General features: G+C 49.0%; 6 protein-coding genes across 6 annotated transcripts; 4 read left to right on the forward strand and 2 right to left on the reverse strand.

The window, feature by feature from the left end:
- Positions 1-2,886, forward strand: mfp (putative peroxisomal multifunctional beta-oxidation protein (MFP); the record flags this gene model as incomplete). The annotated part of the gene is made up of 4 exons (XM_056723475.1): positions 1-156; positions 210-437; positions 500-698; positions 764-2,886. 4 exons carry the CDS (start codon positions 1-3, stop codon positions 2,884-2,886), a joined length of 2,706 nt encoding a protein of 901 aa, XP_056579725.1.
- A 540-nt stretch (positions 2,887-3,426) lies between these two features.
- N7517_005746 (E3 ubiquitin-protein ligase) lies at positions 3,427-5,751 on the forward strand (the record flags this gene model as incomplete). Its single annotated transcript, XM_056723476.1, has 1 exon — positions 3,427-5,751. One exon carries the CDS (start codon positions 3,427-3,429, stop codon positions 5,749-5,751), a length of 2,325 nt encoding a protein of 774 aa, XP_056579726.1.
- A 2,149-nt stretch (positions 5,752-7,900) lies between these two features.
- On the reverse strand, positions 7,901-9,534 carry N7517_005747 (uncharacterized protein; the record flags this gene model as incomplete). The annotated part of the gene is made up of 3 exons (XM_056723477.1): positions 7,901-8,317; positions 8,372-8,843; positions 8,900-9,534. 3 exons carry the CDS (start codon positions 9,532-9,534, stop codon positions 7,901-7,903), a joined length of 1,524 nt encoding a protein of 507 aa, XP_056579727.1.
- A 1,421-nt stretch (positions 9,535-10,955) lies between these two features.
- N7517_005748 (MDR family MFS transporter) lies at positions 10,956-12,956 on the reverse strand (the record flags this gene model as incomplete). Its single annotated transcript, XM_056723478.1, has 7 exons — positions 10,956-11,277; positions 11,328-11,381; positions 11,435-11,500; positions 11,550-11,739; positions 11,788-12,581; positions 12,649-12,782; positions 12,840-12,956. The coding sequence occupies 7 exons, from the start codon at positions 12,954-12,956 to the stop codon at positions 10,956-10,958; spliced, it is 1,677 nt and encodes a 558-aa protein (XP_056579728.1).
- An 864-nt stretch (positions 12,957-13,820) lies between these two features.
- On the forward strand, positions 13,821-15,535 carry N7517_005749 (putative cysteine synthase B; the record flags this gene model as incomplete). Its single annotated transcript, XM_056723479.1, has 3 exons — positions 13,821-14,034; positions 14,091-14,920; positions 14,996-15,535. 3 exons carry the CDS (start codon positions 13,821-13,823, stop codon positions 15,533-15,535), a joined length of 1,584 nt encoding a protein of 527 aa, XP_056579729.1.
- Positions 15,536-16,260: 725 nt separating this feature from the next.
- On the forward strand, positions 16,261-18,387 carry N7517_005750 (ferric reductase family protein; the record flags this gene model as incomplete). Its single annotated transcript, XM_056723480.1, has 7 exons — positions 16,261-16,391; positions 16,451-16,701; positions 16,758-16,872; positions 16,922-17,173; positions 17,232-17,324; positions 17,377-17,823; positions 17,844-18,387. 7 exons carry the CDS (start codon positions 16,261-16,263, stop codon positions 18,385-18,387), a joined length of 1,833 nt encoding a protein of 610 aa, XP_056579730.1.
- Between the last annotated feature and the right edge of the window lie 359 nt (positions 18,388-18,746).

Raw genomic sequence — 18,746 nt, forward strand, 5'->3', positions numbered from 1 at the left:
ATGTCCGACTTGCGATTCGATAACCAAACGGTGGTCGTCACCGGTGCCGGTGGTGGTCTGGGGAAAGCATATGCTCTCTTCTTCGCCTCAAGGGGTGCCAATGTCGTCGTGAATGACCTCGGTGTCTCTCACAAGGGTGAAGGAAAGTCAGGAAAGGTATGTCACAGCACTCTCCAAACCAGATAAACAGACACTGACAGTTATTCCAGGCCGCAGATGTTGTCGTTGAGGAGATCCGCGCCGCTGGCGGTAAGGCCGTCGCCAACTACGATAGCGTCGAGAACGGTGATGCTATCATCGAGACTGCTATTAAGACTTTTGGCCGCATCGATATCCTGCTTAACAACGCGGGTATTCTGCGGGATATTAGCTTTAAGAACATGAAGGATGCCGACTGGGATTTGATCAACAAAGTCCACACCTACGGGGCATACAAGGTGAGAATCCTCCATAAAAGCAGGCCGTCGAACCAGGAACTGATGTCCCATTTTCTGAATAGTGCGCAAGAGCCGCGTGGCCTCACTTCCGCAAACAAAAGTTCGGCCGTGTGATCAACACTGCCTCGGCTGCTGGTCTATTCGGCAGCTTCGGCCAGGCCAACTACTCAGCTGCCAAGCTCGGCCAGGTCGGTTTCACTGAGACCCTGGCTAAGGAGGGTGCCAAATACAACATCATTGCCAACGTCATTGCTCCCATTGGTAAGCAAGCTACAACCCCCCCCCCCCCCCCCAGCATGGATTGGAAATGCTAACCCCCAAATTAGCTGCCAGCCGTATGACTGCAACTGTCATGCCCCCTGATGTTCTGGAGAACCTTAAGCCTGATTGGGTTGTTCCTTTAGTCGCTGCCCTCGTGCACTCATCAAACACTACAGAGACCGGTGGTATCTACGAGGTCGGTGGTGGTCATGTTGCCAAGCTCCGTTGGGAGCGAGCCAAGGGTGCTCTCCTGAAGACCGATGACTCCCTGACCCCCGGTGCAATCGCCCGGAAGTGGAATGATGTCAACGATTTCTCTAAGCCCGAATACCCCACTGGCGCTGCCGATTTCATGAGCTTTTTGGAAGACGGTTTGAAGATGCCTAGCGCTCAGCCTGGAGAGGAGCCTGACTTCAAGGGCCGTGTTGCCTTGGTCACTGGAGGTGGTGCCGGTCTCGGCCGCGCATACTGCTTGCAGTTCGCTAAGCTTGGTGCCTCCGTTGTGGTCAACGATCTTGTTGACCCCGAGCCTGTGGTTCAGGAAATCATCAAGCTAGGTGGCAAGGCGGTTGGCAACAAGGCTAACTGCGAGGACGGCGATGCCGTCGTCAAGAGCGCTATTGATGCCTTTGGCCGCATTGATATCCTGGTGAACAACGCTGGCATCTTGCGCGACAAGGCTTTCACCAACATGGATGACAACTTGTGGAACTCCGTTATTAATGTCCACCTACGTGGTACCTACAAGGTGACCAAGGCTGCCTGGCCCTACTTCCTCAAGCAGAAGTACGGTCGTGTTGTCAACACTGCCAGTACCAGCGGTATCTACGGCAACTTCGGCCAGGCTAACTACGCTGCTGCCAAGCTTGGTATCCTGGGTCTCTCCCGCACTCTAGCTTTGGAGGGTGCCAAGTACAACATCAAGGTTAACACCATTGCTCCTAACGCGGGTACCAATATGACCCGTACCATCATGCCCGAGGAGATGGTCCAGGCTTTCAAGCCCGACTACGTTGCTCCCCTTGTGGTCTTGCTGTGCTCTGACATGGCCCCTGAGCCCTCCACTAAGGGTCTGTTTGAGTGTGGTAGCGGTTGGTTCGGCCGTACCCGCTGGCAACGCACTGGCGGTCACGGCTTCCCCGTGGACGTCCAGCTGACCCCCGAGGAGGTCGTTCGTAACTGGAAACAGATCACCAACTTCGATGACGGTCGCGCTGACCACCCCGAGGACGGCCAGGCCGGCACAGAGAAGATCATGGCTAACATGGCTAACCGTGTGCACGGCAATCCCTCTAGCGAGAACGAGACCCTGAAGAACATCGAGAAGGCCAAGACCCTTACGAGCGAGGGCACTCCCTTCAACTACGAGGACCGCGATGTGATCCTGTACAATCTTAGTGTGGGCGCCAAGCGCACCGACTTGCCTCTTGTCTACGAGAACAACGACCAATTCCAGGCCCTTCCCTCATACGGTGTTATCCCCTGGTTCAACACCGCTAATCCCTGGAACATGGACGACGTGGTGAAGAACTTCTCCCCCATGATGCTGCTCCACGGCGAGCAGTACATGGAGGTTCGCAAGTTCCCCATCCCCACCAGCGCCAATACCCTGACCTATCCCAAGCTCATTGACGTTATCGACAAGGGCAATGCGGCCATTGTCGTGGCCGGGTACACAACCAAGGATGCCAAGACCGGCGAGGATTTGTTCTACAACGAGTCTACTGTCTTCATCCGCGGCAGCGGCGGCTTTGGGGGCTCTTCTAAGCCCACTGCCGTGCGCGCCAAGGCTGCCACTGCTGCGTACAAGGCGCCGCAGCGCCAGCCCGATGCCGTGGTTGAGGAGAAGACCTCCGAGGACCAGGCAGCGCTGTACCGCCTGAACGGTGACCTCAACCCGCTCCACATCGACCCCGAGTTCAGCAAGGTCGGCGGCTTCAAGACTCCCATCCTGCACGGTCTGTGTTCGCTTGGTGTGTCAGCCAAGGCTGTATTCTCCAAGTTCGGTCCCTACAAGAACCTCAAGGTTCGCTTTGCGGGTGTCGTCCTGCCTGGCCAGACTCTCAAGACTGAGATGTGGAAGGAGGGCAACACTGTCCTGTTCCAAGCCACGGTTGTTGAGACTGGCAAGCCTGCCATCACCGGCGCCGGTGCTGAACTCCTGGAGGGCGCCAAGGCCAAGCTGTAAAGTATGAAAATATTTGGTTGAAGCGATATTCCCATAGGCAAAGCGAGCTGAAACACTTGGATCAGACTGTTGCTTCTTTGTATATACTACCTGTGCTTTTGCGTGTTTTTAGTTTTCCTCATGAGGTCAATGAGATCTATCTGAATTTGGTAATCTGATTTGCATAGGCTAGACTTGAGTACATGTAGTTTACTGTCAGGAAGTTAATACTTTTGTCATTTTCGTCATCTTTGACGGATTTCCATATGTCAAAAATATGAGAAAAGAGATTGAAAAAGGGGTGTATCATTTGACTATTTTTTTTAACATGGCATGATTCTTTTCAATAATAAAAGCATGAGATTCAGTGGCCTGGGGCTCAGATGTTTCAGTATACGAGATATATCAAATGATATCTCCAGTGTGTATATAAGCACAACCTCGGGCCCGCAGAACGTCTTATGTAACAAATCATTATCAGGCTTCAAGGACATTCTTAAATCCCCCTATCTCTCTGACATCTGACTCTTTCATATTTTCAAACCATGTAAACCTACAATCATGGTGCTCTCGCTGCCAGTCCCCGGCTTCTCCAGATCCTCCCGCCCCGACGGCACCCAATCTCACCGAAAGTCAGGCTCCGGTTCTTCAAGCTCCTCCACTCGCAATATTCGAAAGCCATCCCTAGGGCAGACTGGCTCCTCTCCCAACAGCCACTCCATTACCCTCGAAGCGCTACGAAATAATCCTTTCGGCAGTACCTCCCGAGCCCAAGGGCCCGTTCAACTCTCGGCCCACGAAACAGAGGAACACAAGCGGGAACAGGAGGAACTCAATACTGCACTCGAGACACTGGTTCGCATCTTTCCCGATATACAGATAGAGGTATTCCGGGAACTGCTGCTACGCTTTGACGGACAGAGCCGGTTACAAGTGTGCGTGGAGGAGCTGCTTAGGCATAAGAAGAAATGGGTTTCAGGGCGATGGAATCTCCCGGAAGGAACTGAAGCCGAGGCAGAGGGAAGTGCTCGCGCAGCCCCTGGGGGCGATGACTTTGCTCGACACGACCTTGGCGATGGTGGTCTGGTCCCTCCCGAGGAGCGGTTTCGGTCCGATGATTACAAGGCCGCCGTGCGGATGGCCATGACAAGAGAGTATAATGGTCTGAACAAAAGTACCGTGGAGGCTGTTCTAGCTGAAGTGAATTTCAGCTATGCTCGGGCTCGACCAACGCTCCGGGATCTGTCGCGTCGGACATGGCGCGCGACATTCAACAATATGTTCCCGTCTTTCAGGCGAAAGAAGGACCGCGAGGAACATCCGCTTCTGTCCTGGCATCGTCGACCAGATGGGGAACTTGTTCCTGTTCTGAAGGAAACTGGGTGCAGCGAGCTGGATGCAGAGCTCTCCGAGTTGTTGTTGGCCCCGCTGTTAAGTCAGAAGCGCGAAGAGCAGCAGGATAAAGATTTCCGACTTGCTTCAGAGTTGAACGAGAAGGAAGCTCAAGAACTCAATGCCCTTTACGAATGCGAGTGTTGTTTCGCCGATGTGACATTCGAGCAGATCGCGACATGTTCAACCAACACTCATATCATTTGCTACCACTGCATTCAAAGAACCGTCTACGAAGCGCTGTTTGGGCAGGGCTGGGGAAAGTCTGTCGATCTGGAGCGCTCTACCTTGAAGTGTCTTGCACCGCTGTCCGTCGGGTTGTGCGATGGATGTCTTCATCCGGAGATTGTCAAGCAAGCAATTCTTCTCGACACGGCTGGCTTCGAGACATACCGCAAATTCGAGGATCGGCTCTCCTCTGAGGCACTTATGAAGTCTCAACTGAAGCTCGTTAGATGTCCGTTCTGCTCCTATGCTGAAATCGACCCAGTCTACCACCCTCCATCCCGTGGTGTTCGCTGGCGGTTCCGTCGTGACGGTGGCATTATTCCTACTATTTTGATGACCCTCCTCCTCCTTGACCTCGTCCCCTTACTCGTAATTCCTGTGTTTATTATATTACTCTTGGATCCAGCCACCGTAACATCAGCCTTTGGGAATGCCATCCGCAACCTCTGTCTCAAGATCCGGCCTAAACGATTCATCTGCGCCAACCCATCCTGCTTACGCGTCAGCTGCATGGCATGCCAGAAACCGTGGCGAGATCCACATGTGTGTCACGAGCCGTTACTCCTGGATTTGCGCGCTACCGTCGAAGCTGCCCGCACCGCCGCCGTGAAACGCACCTGTCCCCGCTGCTGCCTCTCATTCGTCAAGTCCTCAGGCTGCAACAAACTGACTTGCGTCTGTGGATACTCCATGTGCTACCTATGCCGCAAGGCACTAGGCCCACCTCCACGAACAACCGCGCCTGGCCGTACCCTCCGCAGGTTAGATGTCTTCGATGGCCCGGGCGATATACCCGACGATCCCTTTAACGATGAGCAGGTCGCTGGAAACATGCCCGACGACGAATTCGAAGAACCAGAAGGCTATAAACACTTCTGCGAGCACTTCCGCATCAACCCTGGGTCTCGCTGCACAGAATGCACGAAATGCAATCTATACCAAGCAGAAGACGAGGAAGCGGTCGCCCGCCGCGCAGGCGAAAAAGCTGAGCGTGAATGGCGGATTAGGCAAGGCGATTCCGGTACCAGCAACCCAACTTCGGCTGTTGAATTCCGCAACGTAAACCAAGATCTCTCGGCAGGGGTGGATGGTCACTCTGCGAATCGCCGCGCGACGGCTTCACTTTGGGATTTGCAGCTTACATCTTCGAATAAGCCGTGGACTTACTGGCTCAGTGATGTATGGACTGATGGACGGTGGAAACTTGAGGGCCAGGCTTTTGCGGATTGGATTGTGGAACGGGTCGTCGAAATTGGGGATGTATGATTTCGTGTGTACCTTTGGCTACCCAATTTTCAGGTCCCTTCTTTTCAGCTTTTTTTTGGGGGGTTGCGTTTTGCAAAAATGGCGCTTTCTTTTTGTTTTTCATTCCCTGGTACTCTATGCAGAGTATCTGAACTGGCGTGCAGTGAATCTTGCTTGGAGGGGTTCAGACGACGTGATGATTAATGACACTCCCTACTTCTGTTTGATAATTGCGTGGCTTCTTACTACTGTCAAGATGTAGTGAGAAGCCTTATTCTCTTTCTAATGCACGGCTTTTTTTTGAGACCAGTCTTGTACTCCTAAATTGAATACCTTTACTGATAAGGTCTAAAAACAGAGAAGTAAGTTGGAGGGTATGTCTTGAATTGCGCGTGATGCTTAACAAAATACAATCTATGGATGAATACACGAGAGGGGGGGGAGGGGGGAGGTAGAACACCAAAACCATAGTGAGAATATATGCTGAACCTAATGAAGACATCCACTGAAGACCCCAAGGACGGGTCTGCTGGATGATGTATCCACCCAACAGTAGTTGTGTTGACCAAATGTTTGGAATTGTGGAAGCACTATTCAATATGAGTGCACATGTGGCTTGTTGATTGTGAGCCTTGCCGAGGATGAACAATTTTTCCTTGTCCTTTTGCTGTAAAGTTTGTTGATGCGAAGTCTTTTGTGGACTTGCTCAATGATTGGACGAGGCTGAGGCACGAGGATGGAGATTTTGTTGACGAAAAGACTTGGTGAGGCCACATCTGTTTTCTGGGTTTGCCGTGGTGACTGTTTGGAGGCCAGCTGTATGACCAAGAAGTTCTGAGAGACCATATCTGGCTGGCTGCGAAGCTTTGTGGAGGCTTGGTTGACCAAGAGGGATTCCAAGGCTGTCTTTGTTCGTCGGTTTAACCAGAAGAGTTGAATATGAGAAGGGGCAGACTCGATAGAGAAGCCATTGCATATTTGTTTGTCCAACGAGCTGACGGACAGCTGTTATCAATCAAGCATATGGTGGCCATGGTGGTGATAGTGAAATGCCGATGATGAAAGGCTCTTAATGGAAGGTTCATGATAGTGTGGGTGAAGGGCTCTATGGTGGAATATGGTCATTGTGGATGGTTGTCAAGATGGATGGTTGTTAAGATGATTGAAGGATAGTGGTTTATTGAAAGATGGTTGTTAAGACTTTGGTCACGGTAGATATAGATAGTGATTGTCGTATGATGGACGGTGGTCACGGTGGTTGTTGGTCAATATGGAAGGTCAAGCAAGGGTGGAAAGGTCAAGAGTGAAGAAAGGCTGTCACCATAAATGGTGTTCATAGTAACCAAGACAAATGAGAGTGGAAAAGCCCATCACCATGGATGAGTCCAAGATAACAGACCAGAGTGGATTGTCGTCACCGCGGATAGTATCACCGTCACATCAATGTCATTTCTAGAAACAAGTTAGAGTGTCCATGACTTGAGGGTGAAGGGGATGATATTTAGTCTATAGTGTATGGTGGTCACGGTGGATGGTTGTGGTCACAAGTGGTTGTCAAGACAGAAGGCCGAGACAGGAAAATGTTGAGATAAAAAAAAGATCATGGAAGAAGGCAAGTGAAAGTAAAGTTAAAAGAAATACTAATAGTAGTCTTCACCGTGGTACCATCACACCAGGGTAATATTATGAAATGAAGATAATTCAAAATGGTCACCAGGATTATTTCTAGAAACAAGTTAGAATGTCTCTGTAACACAAGGATGAAGGTGTGTTATGTAGATGGAGACTCTGGAAGCTGAAAAGAGGAGATGTGAAGGAGGAAGAAAAAAAGGAGAGAGAAAAATGGGGGAGGGAGGTATTTATACCCCAGCTAAGGGAGGGAACGGAGGTGACGACTCCTAAGGTGAATTCCTAATTGGGAACTGAGGAAACAGAGATGACTACCTTTCATTTATCCTTGCATTACCTATGTCTTTCTAAGATATTTAGTAGACTGAACTCTAATATATGTTTGGCATTGCTGTTACTTTTGATATCCCATCTAGATGAATAGAAAATATCTGCCAGAACAATCATTTACATGTAGCTACAAAGAGGAATCCATGAGTTTGAGAAAGAAAAAAAAAAAAAAAAAGACATGTAGTCTAATAGCCCGGGCAAATTCAATCATTCAGCCCACCAATGGACTCCCTGGGTAATGGGGATCGGGACGCTCCGGCTGGCTATCAGGGCAGAGATGCTTGAAGCTTTTGAAGTTGTCCATATTAGCCGCTGTGATAAAGTCTTTCGTCGTCTGAGCATCGTCTTGCGCCGTGTGAGCATTGCCCTTGCAAATCGGTCCGCACCAGACAGGGCGACTCTCGTGGCCGTATGGCTGCAAAATATACTCCTTCCCATAGTAATTCGCGCCAATAGCATTGCCGACATCACACACCGGAATGGTGAAAATACCCTCCCAGGATGCACCTTGGGCACCGGGGCTTCCCCAAGAGTTTTTGATGGCATCTAAGGCACGATTGGCAGCTACTGTGGAATTGTATTTATAGCCAGCGGTATTGTAGGCATCAAGAGAGGAGTTGATGATATCCTAGGAAGAGGTTAATATCACGCAACTCCTGTGGTTTTATATGTCAAGACTTACGGTAACCTTGACGCCTGCGTAATCACCCTGACCTAGCTTGTCAAGCCCAGGGGGCGGATTAACCCATCCCCATTGGTGGTTGGTAGTGGAGATCACATCGTTCGCCTGCCAGTAGTATAGGTACCAGGCCTTGCCGTCACGGCAAACGACAGACTCCTGGGGACCAGAACCGATTCCCTCGTTATCGCCGCAGGCACCGCCGCCCATAATAAAGACCTTTTGAGTACGGTATAACTGATTAATGGCAGTGCCAACTATCATACTGTTCATTTGATCAGTGACGGCGTTCTTGTCGACCCCTGGGTAAGTGAGAAACGCTCCACCGGCAATGTATTGGCGAATATCTGCGTTGCCATACGTTTGGCCACGCATCAACTGGTTATTAGCGGTCGTGAACGACTTCATCGAGTCCACAATGATGCTGCCCAGAATTGCACCTAGGTCGGCAGACTTGTCGAAAGTATCATTCTCACTATTAATTTGTCAATACAGAGATGACAAACATTCCAAGACAGAAATATCACATACTGAGCAGGTATAGCAGCGAGAGTAGCACCACTTGCACCACCGGCGAGTGCAGCACCAACACCAGCAGCTATACCAGCAACAACAGGGCCTAGTCCAGCAAGCGAAGCACCAATACCAATAATCATAATCAGGGCGTTGAGTACCTCCCTGAGTACAAGGAGACCCTTAACCTCTGCATCCTTGTAGAAAGTGACAGCCCATTTGTCCTTGGACAAAGCCGCACCCAAAGAAGTAGTGGTGAATGCCTCGCTAATGCCGTCAAAGTAACCGTGCAGGCGATTAACGGATTCGAGGACATAGTATGCAGGGCGGGTGTCGTCACCGCGGCCATTGAGGACTCGGTTATCACACACCGGCAGATCGCAGTTTGAGCTTGGGCCGCCATCAAAACACGTCCAGTCTGGGCTTCCCATTGCCCATAGACCGAAGGCACCGGCAAACCCGCCCCCGTTGTCGGCAATCAGTTGGCTATTGCTGTTCCACCAGTTGTCGAGCCAAGCGCCAGTATTGTAGGTTTCCCAGTCCTCCATCTTTTGGTTGTAGTAATTGGCTAATGGCCCGCAGCGTTTGTGCGGGACACCTGCATGTACTACTGGCAGGAGAGCGAAGGCCGTCAAGACCAGAGAAGACAACATGTTGGATTGTCAATTGCTTGAATTGTTGGAGATAGAAGAAAAACATGATTATCATGACTATCTTTATAGATCTTCAAATAAGCTCTAAATATGGGGCGGATAGGCGACCACTTACCAATTTAGGAATATGGGGCCTATCAATTTATGTCAAGTGGCAAGTACGGCGTACATAGCAAATAGATGATCTGACAGAGATGCTGCATTCCTTCCAACGGGCCAGGAGGCTTGAGCTGACCCAGGTGAGGGGGGATATTCCCACGAATTAAAGGTCAAAAGACTTATCTATTCCGAAGAAGGCGGGATCCTGATTCTGATATGACGCCCTGGTGATATTGTTCAAAACCGAAGAACTTCTGTAGAGTTCATATGAATGAAAATTGACCAGTTTCCGTTCTTGGAATATGCTGAAAGCGTTGAAGTTGAAGAGTTTAAATAGAATCACATGTTCTATAATGCCTAATGTCTTAACACCGGGTACTTTATCTAGGTAAGCATCACACAATTTCAATGGGCCTTCTTTAAAAGTGAAACCATAATCTCAAGCGAGTTTATGAGATATCTGGCAACCAACTTGCAAAGTCAGCGACTGAGCCAATGGCCTTATTTCTCTGATAAGATGTGCAATACGCAGCTCCATCAGGGCTTCAAAGTATGAGGTATCGAATATGGATACACGGTGAATTAGATTAGGGTAATGATCCTAGTCGAACTGGTTCATTCATCGGCATTAACAGAGGCCTGTGGGTCACTTCCGACGTAGAATAATTCACCGTAGTCCAAAGAGAGCCTATCTAGGGGAGTGATGGCTTAGAAAGCCCATGGACGACATTTGCTAATTTTCCACGGAGAGCCTCCAGAGTTTGGCCTCGCTAATGTTGGGGTCAGGGGTATGGTATTTAAAAAATATTCCGACTGGCCCTAAGACGTCAGGCCTGAGAAACTGGAGTACCCAGCCATCAGCAACCTCCTCAATTTTCCCCCAGGTATCATGGTCGTAGCACAGGTGTGGCTGCGTATTCAGGAAATCTCAGGATTCAGACATCGTGGATATAAATTAAGGTACCCAGTCTTATAGTTAGCGCTCAGGGTTCAAACCCCAGTTTTAAGTAGGGGAAATTGGTGCCTGAATGCCTTATTTACGCAGCTTATTTTATAACTAACTAACTAACTAGTTATTAACTAAGGGGGTAAAATCTGGGGTTGTCCGAACTCAGCCCTAATAAATATGCAACTGATAAATGGGCTTTTATTATTTGTAGCACTGGGGATCAGCAATCAGCACGCTAGGCACTTGGAGACTGGTCTTTGAATTTAGGACTTCTATTATAGTGCAACGAATATTGGACAATGGTCTATATGCTTCTATGGGCCAAAATCGGCCATAGAGTGCTCCGGCCTTTTGTGATCAAAGCCGATTAGATCTAGTTCTCTCTTTGTTCTTCGTCCAACTCTCCGTTGAGTCGTTTCTTCCCTTCTACCTTCAACGCTTGATCGTCCGCTCGGTTCAAACCAACCTGTGGCATCAACCAAACGGCCAAAAAGAAAGCAAAGGTTGCAAGGGATGCACCGACAATGAAAATGATACGGAATCCCTTTTGATATGCCGGTGTTAGCACACCACGGACATGCTCAGCATCCTCTGCAGATAACTTTGACAGATAGTTCTGTGGGCTCGAGAGAAGAGACCGGGACTGAGATTCGTCGAGATTGAGGACTGAAATCGACGACGAGACAATATTATTTCTGTATTGGTTAATAAGCGAACGAGCCAACATATTTGAAAGAAGTCTTACATTATTGTTCCGGCAATAGCGAGACCTAGAGTACCGCCGAGGTTTCGTACGAAGCTGCTCATTGTTAGCTTCATAAAATGACTACCAGCACCGTGGGCGCCACTTACTTCCTGAATGAAGTTATTACAGCCATATCCCGTCTTTCAACACCGGCTTGAACTGCAATGAGAGAGCTAGAGGGAGTTAGCAAAATTTAGTGGACCAGGATAAGGGTCCACGTACGGCTGCAGAGTATTTCCAACCCCGACACCAGTCAGAATGCCATACCCAATCTGCTTTCCCAATCCCGAATGCTGATTAAGTGTCGAGAAAAGACCAAGGCCAACAGCCCAGACAATCCATCCAAACAGGATGCATTCACGGTACCGGCCTACCCAGTGTACAACAAGACCGGAGCCTGTGCTGCTGAGAGCTACGACAGAAGTCAGCACAGGAACACAACCAAGAATAGGATCCATACTTTGCATGAGGGTAATAGGGAGCAGCATCGCAGCCGCTTTTACCGTTGAATATCCAAATACCAGCTGATAGAAAGTGGGAATATAGTAAACTTGCACTAGAAAGTTCCACCCGTTGATGAACATGGTCAAACACGCGCCGTTCACAATCCGACCATGGAAGATATGCATTGGAACCAGCGGAGTCGACGCACCCTTCCATTGCCATACAACAAAAGCAACAGAGATGGTGAGCCCAGCGACCAGAGTTGCAATAACATGCGCCGAGTTCCATTCATACTCGCCGCCGCCCCAAGTCAAACCAAGCAGCAAGACCGAAGTGCCGCCGAGAGCCAGAAGCGCACCAAAGAAATCAATTGCCTTCAGCTTGACTTTCCAGTCGCCAGTGACTTTCCGAAGGGGCATAAAAAACAAAACAGCTAACGTGGTTAACGCAGTGAGTGGCAGATTCAAACGGAAGATCCATCGCCACGAGTCTTGTGAAATGGAGGCTAGTGCACCTCCAATGATAGGACCAATGCCATTAGCAATAGCAACGACGGCACCTAAAATGCCTTGATATTTGCCTCGTTCACGGAGAGGGACAACATCACTGACGATCATCTGTGCGACTGTCATGAGACCACCGCCGCCAACTCCTGTGAAAGCACGAAAGACAATCAATTGCGTGGCTGTCTGCGCAAGAGAAGCTGCCAATGACCCGAAGAAGAAGATGGCTAGGCCAACAAAGAGCACAAACTTGCGAGACCAGATGTCGGATAGTTTTCCATATAGTAATTGGAAACATGTTGATGTTCTGTGCCGTGACTGTTAGCTTGATCGAGTAGTATCATCACTACAAGAGAAAAGAAAGGAGTACTCACACGAAGTAACCGCCCGAAATCCAAGAGGTCTGATCACTGGCCCCCAATGCATTTCCTATGATAGACAAACTAGCCGCGAGGGTCGTCTGGTCCATCAATGCCAGGAGGTCAACACTTGAGCATGCCAGGAAGATCTAGGAGCTGTCATTAGCTAGGCCATATATGCATTCCTTGTCACCTCATCCACTAACCGTGATGATAGTGCGCTTAGGCACATAATTGGTTTGTTCGTTGAAACTGACATTAGTCACATTCTTCTCGACTGCGAAGTCCTCTGTTGGTTTCGAATTTTCGAGTACCCCTGTCATGGCGTGTTGATTTCAAGGGATAGAAAGTAAACATACACCAATCTAAAAACGTGGTAAAATAAGAAAAAGGGAAGAAAAGAGAGAAAGGAAAAAAAACCACCCAAAGAGGCCAAAACGGAATGATCAATTCAATCTATTCATATTTTGATCATTCATAGATCGGCAGTCTGAGCACCTTGACAGAAGATCGGCGTGTCAAAGTTGACAAAACTTCTCAAACGCCCTCAAGGTCCCCGCCGCTTAGTACAATAGTATATCGGGATATCGGAGTATTTTCAGCTAATAGGAAATTAAAATGTGAGGACCTGTGGGATTGAATCCATTCCTGAGGACCTTGCCAAACCCTGTGTAGAAGATCGCCAAGTCAGACATCAAGAATACGAGAGCATGACGCAGATCCAGTGCAAGCCATTCCGTTTTCAACCTTTCTATATCCAATTACTGTGACAAACAGGCATGCCTTACAGGGTCTGATCTATACTTGGACCGTCTCGATATCCCCGAGATCACTCCACGCGACTTCCTTGTTCGTCGTAGTAGCAAATTTCCAGGGCCTCCAGTGTCCACCTATATCGTTAAAGCCCCTCATATCTGAGTCGTGTGCGGGATATTCACTAGTGGAGTACAAGTATATCTTACTTTCCTAGCTATTGGACGCCAAGAAAGACGCAACAGGATGGAGGGGCAAGTGATGGACCGCCATGGAAATTTATTCTGTATAATTGCCTAGATGAACCCGGGATTTTCTTCTCTCATATCTGTTTTCATCCCCCGAGAAGATTGCTCTTGAATCTCGCGCAGTAGAGGCTTTCTGCTACTCGACTATCAACATCTATATCTTGCACTAAGGGTATCCCGGGCAAGATGATCAATTCTTCCGAGAAAATGACCAATATGAACGAGCGCAATGTGTACTTCGGCACTAACTCGCTGAAAAAATATTTCGACCCGGACTGTCAGCCTCCTCTACCCCTTGTAGAGCTCCCACCTCATTTGAATCCTTATCATCAAGAGGGGGTGCGGATATATGCCAAAATGATGACCATGCATCCGGCAAACAATGTCAAGGCAATGCCAGGTATGAGAAGTCCTAGGGGAACACTAAACACCAATTGTAAGCTAACACGAGACCAGCACTGAACATGCTCGAATCTAGTGTTGTGCCTGGCAAGACAGACCAGATCATCGAATACAGCTCCGGATCAACAGTGATTTCAATGTCAATGGTCGCCCGAGTCATGCACGGAGTAAACGATACCCGGGCCTTCCTGAGTAACAAGACTAGCGATGCAAAACTGAAGCTGATGCAATTCTTCGGTCTCGACATTACCTTGTTCGGTGGACCGTCTCAGCCAGAGCCATTGGACGAAAGAGGAGGTATTCAGAATGCCCGAAGAATGGCCCTGGAGTCAGAGACAACAGTCAATCCCAACCAATACGAGAACAACAACAACTGGAAGTCCCATATCCGATGGACCGGACCACAGATATTCAAGCAGCTGCCTGAAATAAACGTTCTCTGCGCTGGTATGGGCACATCTGGTACCATGACCGGACTGGGGACCTATTTCAAAGATGTGAAGCCATCTGTTTACCGACTTGGTGTTTGCACAGCCCCTGGTGACCGGGTACCTGGTCCCAGGTCATATGCTCTCATGCGCCCTGTTGAGTTTCCCTGGAGAGCAGCCGTGGATACCATCGAAGAAGTTGGATCGGCCGAGTCGTATACTCTCTCCCTGAATCTATGCCGAGAAGGACTGGTCTGTGGCCCATCATCTGGGTTCAACCTCCAAGGACTCTTCCAGACGCTGGCAAAGCGCAAGGCTGCGGGAACCTTATCTGAGCTCGCAGGGCCAGATGGCGTAACCCACTGTGTCTTCCTCTGTTGTGACCTACCATACCAGTACATCGACGAGTACTTCCAAAAGTTGGGCGAGCAGCAATTCCACCCAATCCGAAATGAGGTAAATACCACCTAGCGAGTCCACATTGGTCAAAATATAAAAATAAAAAAAACTAATCTATTCACTATTCACCAGCGCTTGACAAAAGTTGACCTGCATCGATATGACGAGAGCTGGGAGCGGGATGCATTAGATGTTCTACCGCAATTTTATGGATCATCACGATCCCTTGCGCAAAGCTTATTGAGCGAGATTGCCCTCAAATCACAGAATCGCGTTGTGGACCTGCGCCAGACGGAAGATTTCTACACGTGGCACCTCCCTGGTTCGATGAATCTACCATTATGCAGTGTTGGACCTCATAGCGCGTCACCGTTTTCCGACCCGGGATTGTTGGAAGCGCAATGGGTAGAACTGGAGAAGATTTTCAACGATGACGTCTTGGTCTCAGATCTGGGACGACATCACGTCCTCGTGGTATGTTACGATGGGGATTCGGCACGTGTAGCTACCAGCGTGCTTCGGGCGAAGGGCATCGAAGCAGACAGCGTACGTGGAGGCCACAGTGCGCTAAGGATGTATGAAATCGGGTGTGAGAGCCCGATCTCCACTACCAAGGGGCCTATCAGGGGTAATGTTTCCATTGCGGTGGCGCCCCTTGAACAGAGGACCTGAGACTTAGGATCATAGCGCAATCAACTGGGAGAATGCGGAATGTAGGGTTGGATCTGCCATGTGAGGCGCTAGTCCCAATGCAGACATATTGTACCTCGATTTTCTTTTTCCCCCTGCTTCTTTTTTTCTTGGTATTATTTTCAATTACTCTCATTGGTTTAGTTTGTTGTTTGGCGCATACTACCCTATGACTGTTTCGACTTCTTACCACATCTTCCCACACGTAAGAGACCAGTTATGCACCGTGGCTCGAGCCTCGAGTGCTCCGCATGCGTTGAATAGCTCGCATTTGAGAGAATCCCGGAATATTCGGAGATGGAAGATATATGATGTATGTTATTTTCCGAGGGGTGATAGGCCTAGGATGTTCTGATTCAACTTGGTATCAAGCGCAAATGTGCTCTAATCCATTTAGCCTTTTGACATTCCAACCAACCACGAGTCTCTGAATGATTCCAGACTCCATCTATCCATAAAATGTGCTCAAAAGTGAGCAGATCCCTTCAGGTGATTGGCGAGATGAACTAAAATGACTGGAATGATCATTCAACGTCCCTCGACAGGTACAAGGAGAATAAAGGAGGTATCCCGCTTTTAGTTCCGCAACAATCCAAAAGCAAACTTGTTCCAGACCTGCCGATCATACATTAGGTATCTCATCATATCTGTATTCCCTTGATCGTATATCGTAAGTATTGGTGTCACTCAATTTTCGGTCGCACAAGATGATGGACATGGAGGTGGCAGAAGGCACACCCTGGCTCGATCAGCCGGTGATGCTTCATTCATCTCGCGCCGACAAATGCAAATTGACTGAAACTCAATGTCTCTATCGCAACTATTCCTGGCGATACTGGTATGTACCTTTTTCCGAGTTACCTACATGTATATGTGCTTATCGAATATATGTGCCAGGTACCAAGCCGACCATGTTTATGCACTAAACACAATCTACTTCATGTGTGCGGTGATTGGAGTGTTCACAATCTCAAACTTGCTTGTACGACTCGCTCCAGATAGAGTGAAACGGACTAGACCATGGCGAATGTTCACTTCCGTCTCACGATACTTGTCTTATCGTGGATATCGATTGCCTGCGCTACGATATTGGTCTCCGGCACTGGGTGTGGTAATTCTGGGGACTGTTGGTGCTGTATTCTTCTTCGGTGAGTGACTTGGACTTGTGAAGATGTGTCAATTATGGTGGCTAACTTTTATATAGCGATGACACTCGGCCCACAACCTTACTACTGGCCGACGGATGCTTCTTATGGAAGTAGCCCTCCGATTGCGACTCGATCGGGCTGGATGGCTCTTGCATTGCTTCCGTTTGTACTGTGGGTATTGGATTCGGAGCATGCAATTCGGTTGCTGACATCCTCTTAGGGCACTGAGCACGAAAGCCAACATGATCTCTGGAGTGACTGGTATTCCGCATGAGAAACTTCAAGTGTTCCACCACTGGACTAGTTATGCGATGTTCGTGTTGGCCTTGATTCATACATTCCCGTATATCATATATCACATCAGAAAAGGGGACATGATGCATCAGTGGAAGACAAGTGTAGTCTACTGGACAGGAGTTGCGTCTCTCATCTCACAGACATATCTAACCCTCATGTCTTTGCCATTCATTCGGTAAGTCCACACCTAGCCTGTCTAGGAGACAAAAGTTTTAACAATTACACAGCAATAGATTCTATGAATTCTTCAAAGCCACGCACATCTTTGTGGCGGTAGTATTTATCGTGTTCTTCTTCCTTCACTGTGATTTTCGGCTCTCTTCCTGGTACGTTCGACGCCAAAGAGTGCCATGACGACCTTACGTTAACATATAGCAGGGACTACTTCATAGTCTCGGGCGTGATCTACTTCCTAAGCCTGATAGCCAGCCATACCCGTACTTATCTAATTCACGGGGTCCACAACGCAACCCTCGAACTCCTCCCCAGCGGTCTTGTCCGCGTGGCAGCCCCATCAATCATCAAATGGACCCCCGGCCAGCACGTATTCGTGCGCTTCCTCACATCAGACCTACACCTACTCACCGCCCATCCCTTCACCATCTCCTCCGCATGTCGCAATCCAGACGAAATAGGCAAAGCCTCAGAACTAATATTCTACATTAAACCACGCGGCGGTGTTACCGGGCGCCTTAGAGCAATGGCCGCCAAGGGTCCAGGCTGCACGAAGAATATCCTAATAGAGGGACCTTATGGCGGCGTCAGTGAACCCCACATGGCGCAATTCGACACGATCCTAGTGATAGCCGGCGGTTCGGGAGGTGGGTTCTCATTAGCCATGGTAGACGAAGCACTCCGGTTGACGGGGATGAACGCACCGGCAAGCGAGAAACGATCACCCCCCGGCGGAACCTCCAGGTCGTCTTCTCGACCCGTGACCACGCCATGGCAGATTGGTATATCGAGGAGATCGAATCACGGCTCTCAGAATCGACCATGGTATCCGCAGACTCGGACAACGGATTCGAGACTGCGGTGTCTGTGCATGTCACTGATCAACGGAGATCGAATATTTCCTCGACTTCGGAGTCGGACGATGTGAAGGGCACGACTGGCAAGGTGCCGCCGGCTGAGACCACTACCACGGGAAGTTTTAGTTTGAGTGTTCACCGCTATGCTCGGCCTGATATTCCTGGCCTCGTTGCACGCACTGTTGCGATGGCACATGTTCAAGGGACGCAGCTTGAGAAGAAACAGCGGGTTGGGGTTTTGGTTTGTGGTCCTGCTTCTATGCTGCATGATACTCGAAATGCAGCGGCTTTGGCGCAGGCCAGAGTGCTTAGGGGCGAGGTTGAGGAGCTGTATTTGCATTCTGAGCCTTTTGTGTAAGCCTTTGGTTTCCTTGCTACTTTATGACGATTGGCTAACTGGTTGCTATAGGTGGTGAGTGCTTTTTGATATGGAGTATTATCTGCTGGATTGATCTTGCTCTATTTCTCTTTTCTTCTACTAAAGTACCTATTTATTGCCCCCGAGTATATATCAATCTACCACCTAATTCCTGAGAAATAGTGATATCCAAAGAAAATCCAAGTTATTAACGGCCAAGACCCTCTAAACCAGTCTAAAGCCCGAGTCTTTACTAAATCCCAGGTGAATACACAGCAATCTAAGTATGAACTAGATAGTAGAGAAAGAGATACCCAAAATAATCACGGCCCAAATCATAAAACAAAGTCTGGGGATAT

The sequence above is a fragment of the Penicillium concentricum genome (genome assembly GCF_028827145.1).
Source record: "Penicillium concentricum strain IBT 3081 chromosome Unknown utg000002l_segment0_segment0, whole genome shotgun sequence".
Lineage (NCBI taxonomy): Eukaryota > Fungi > Ascomycota > Eurotiomycetes > Eurotiales > Aspergillaceae > Penicillium > Penicillium concentricum.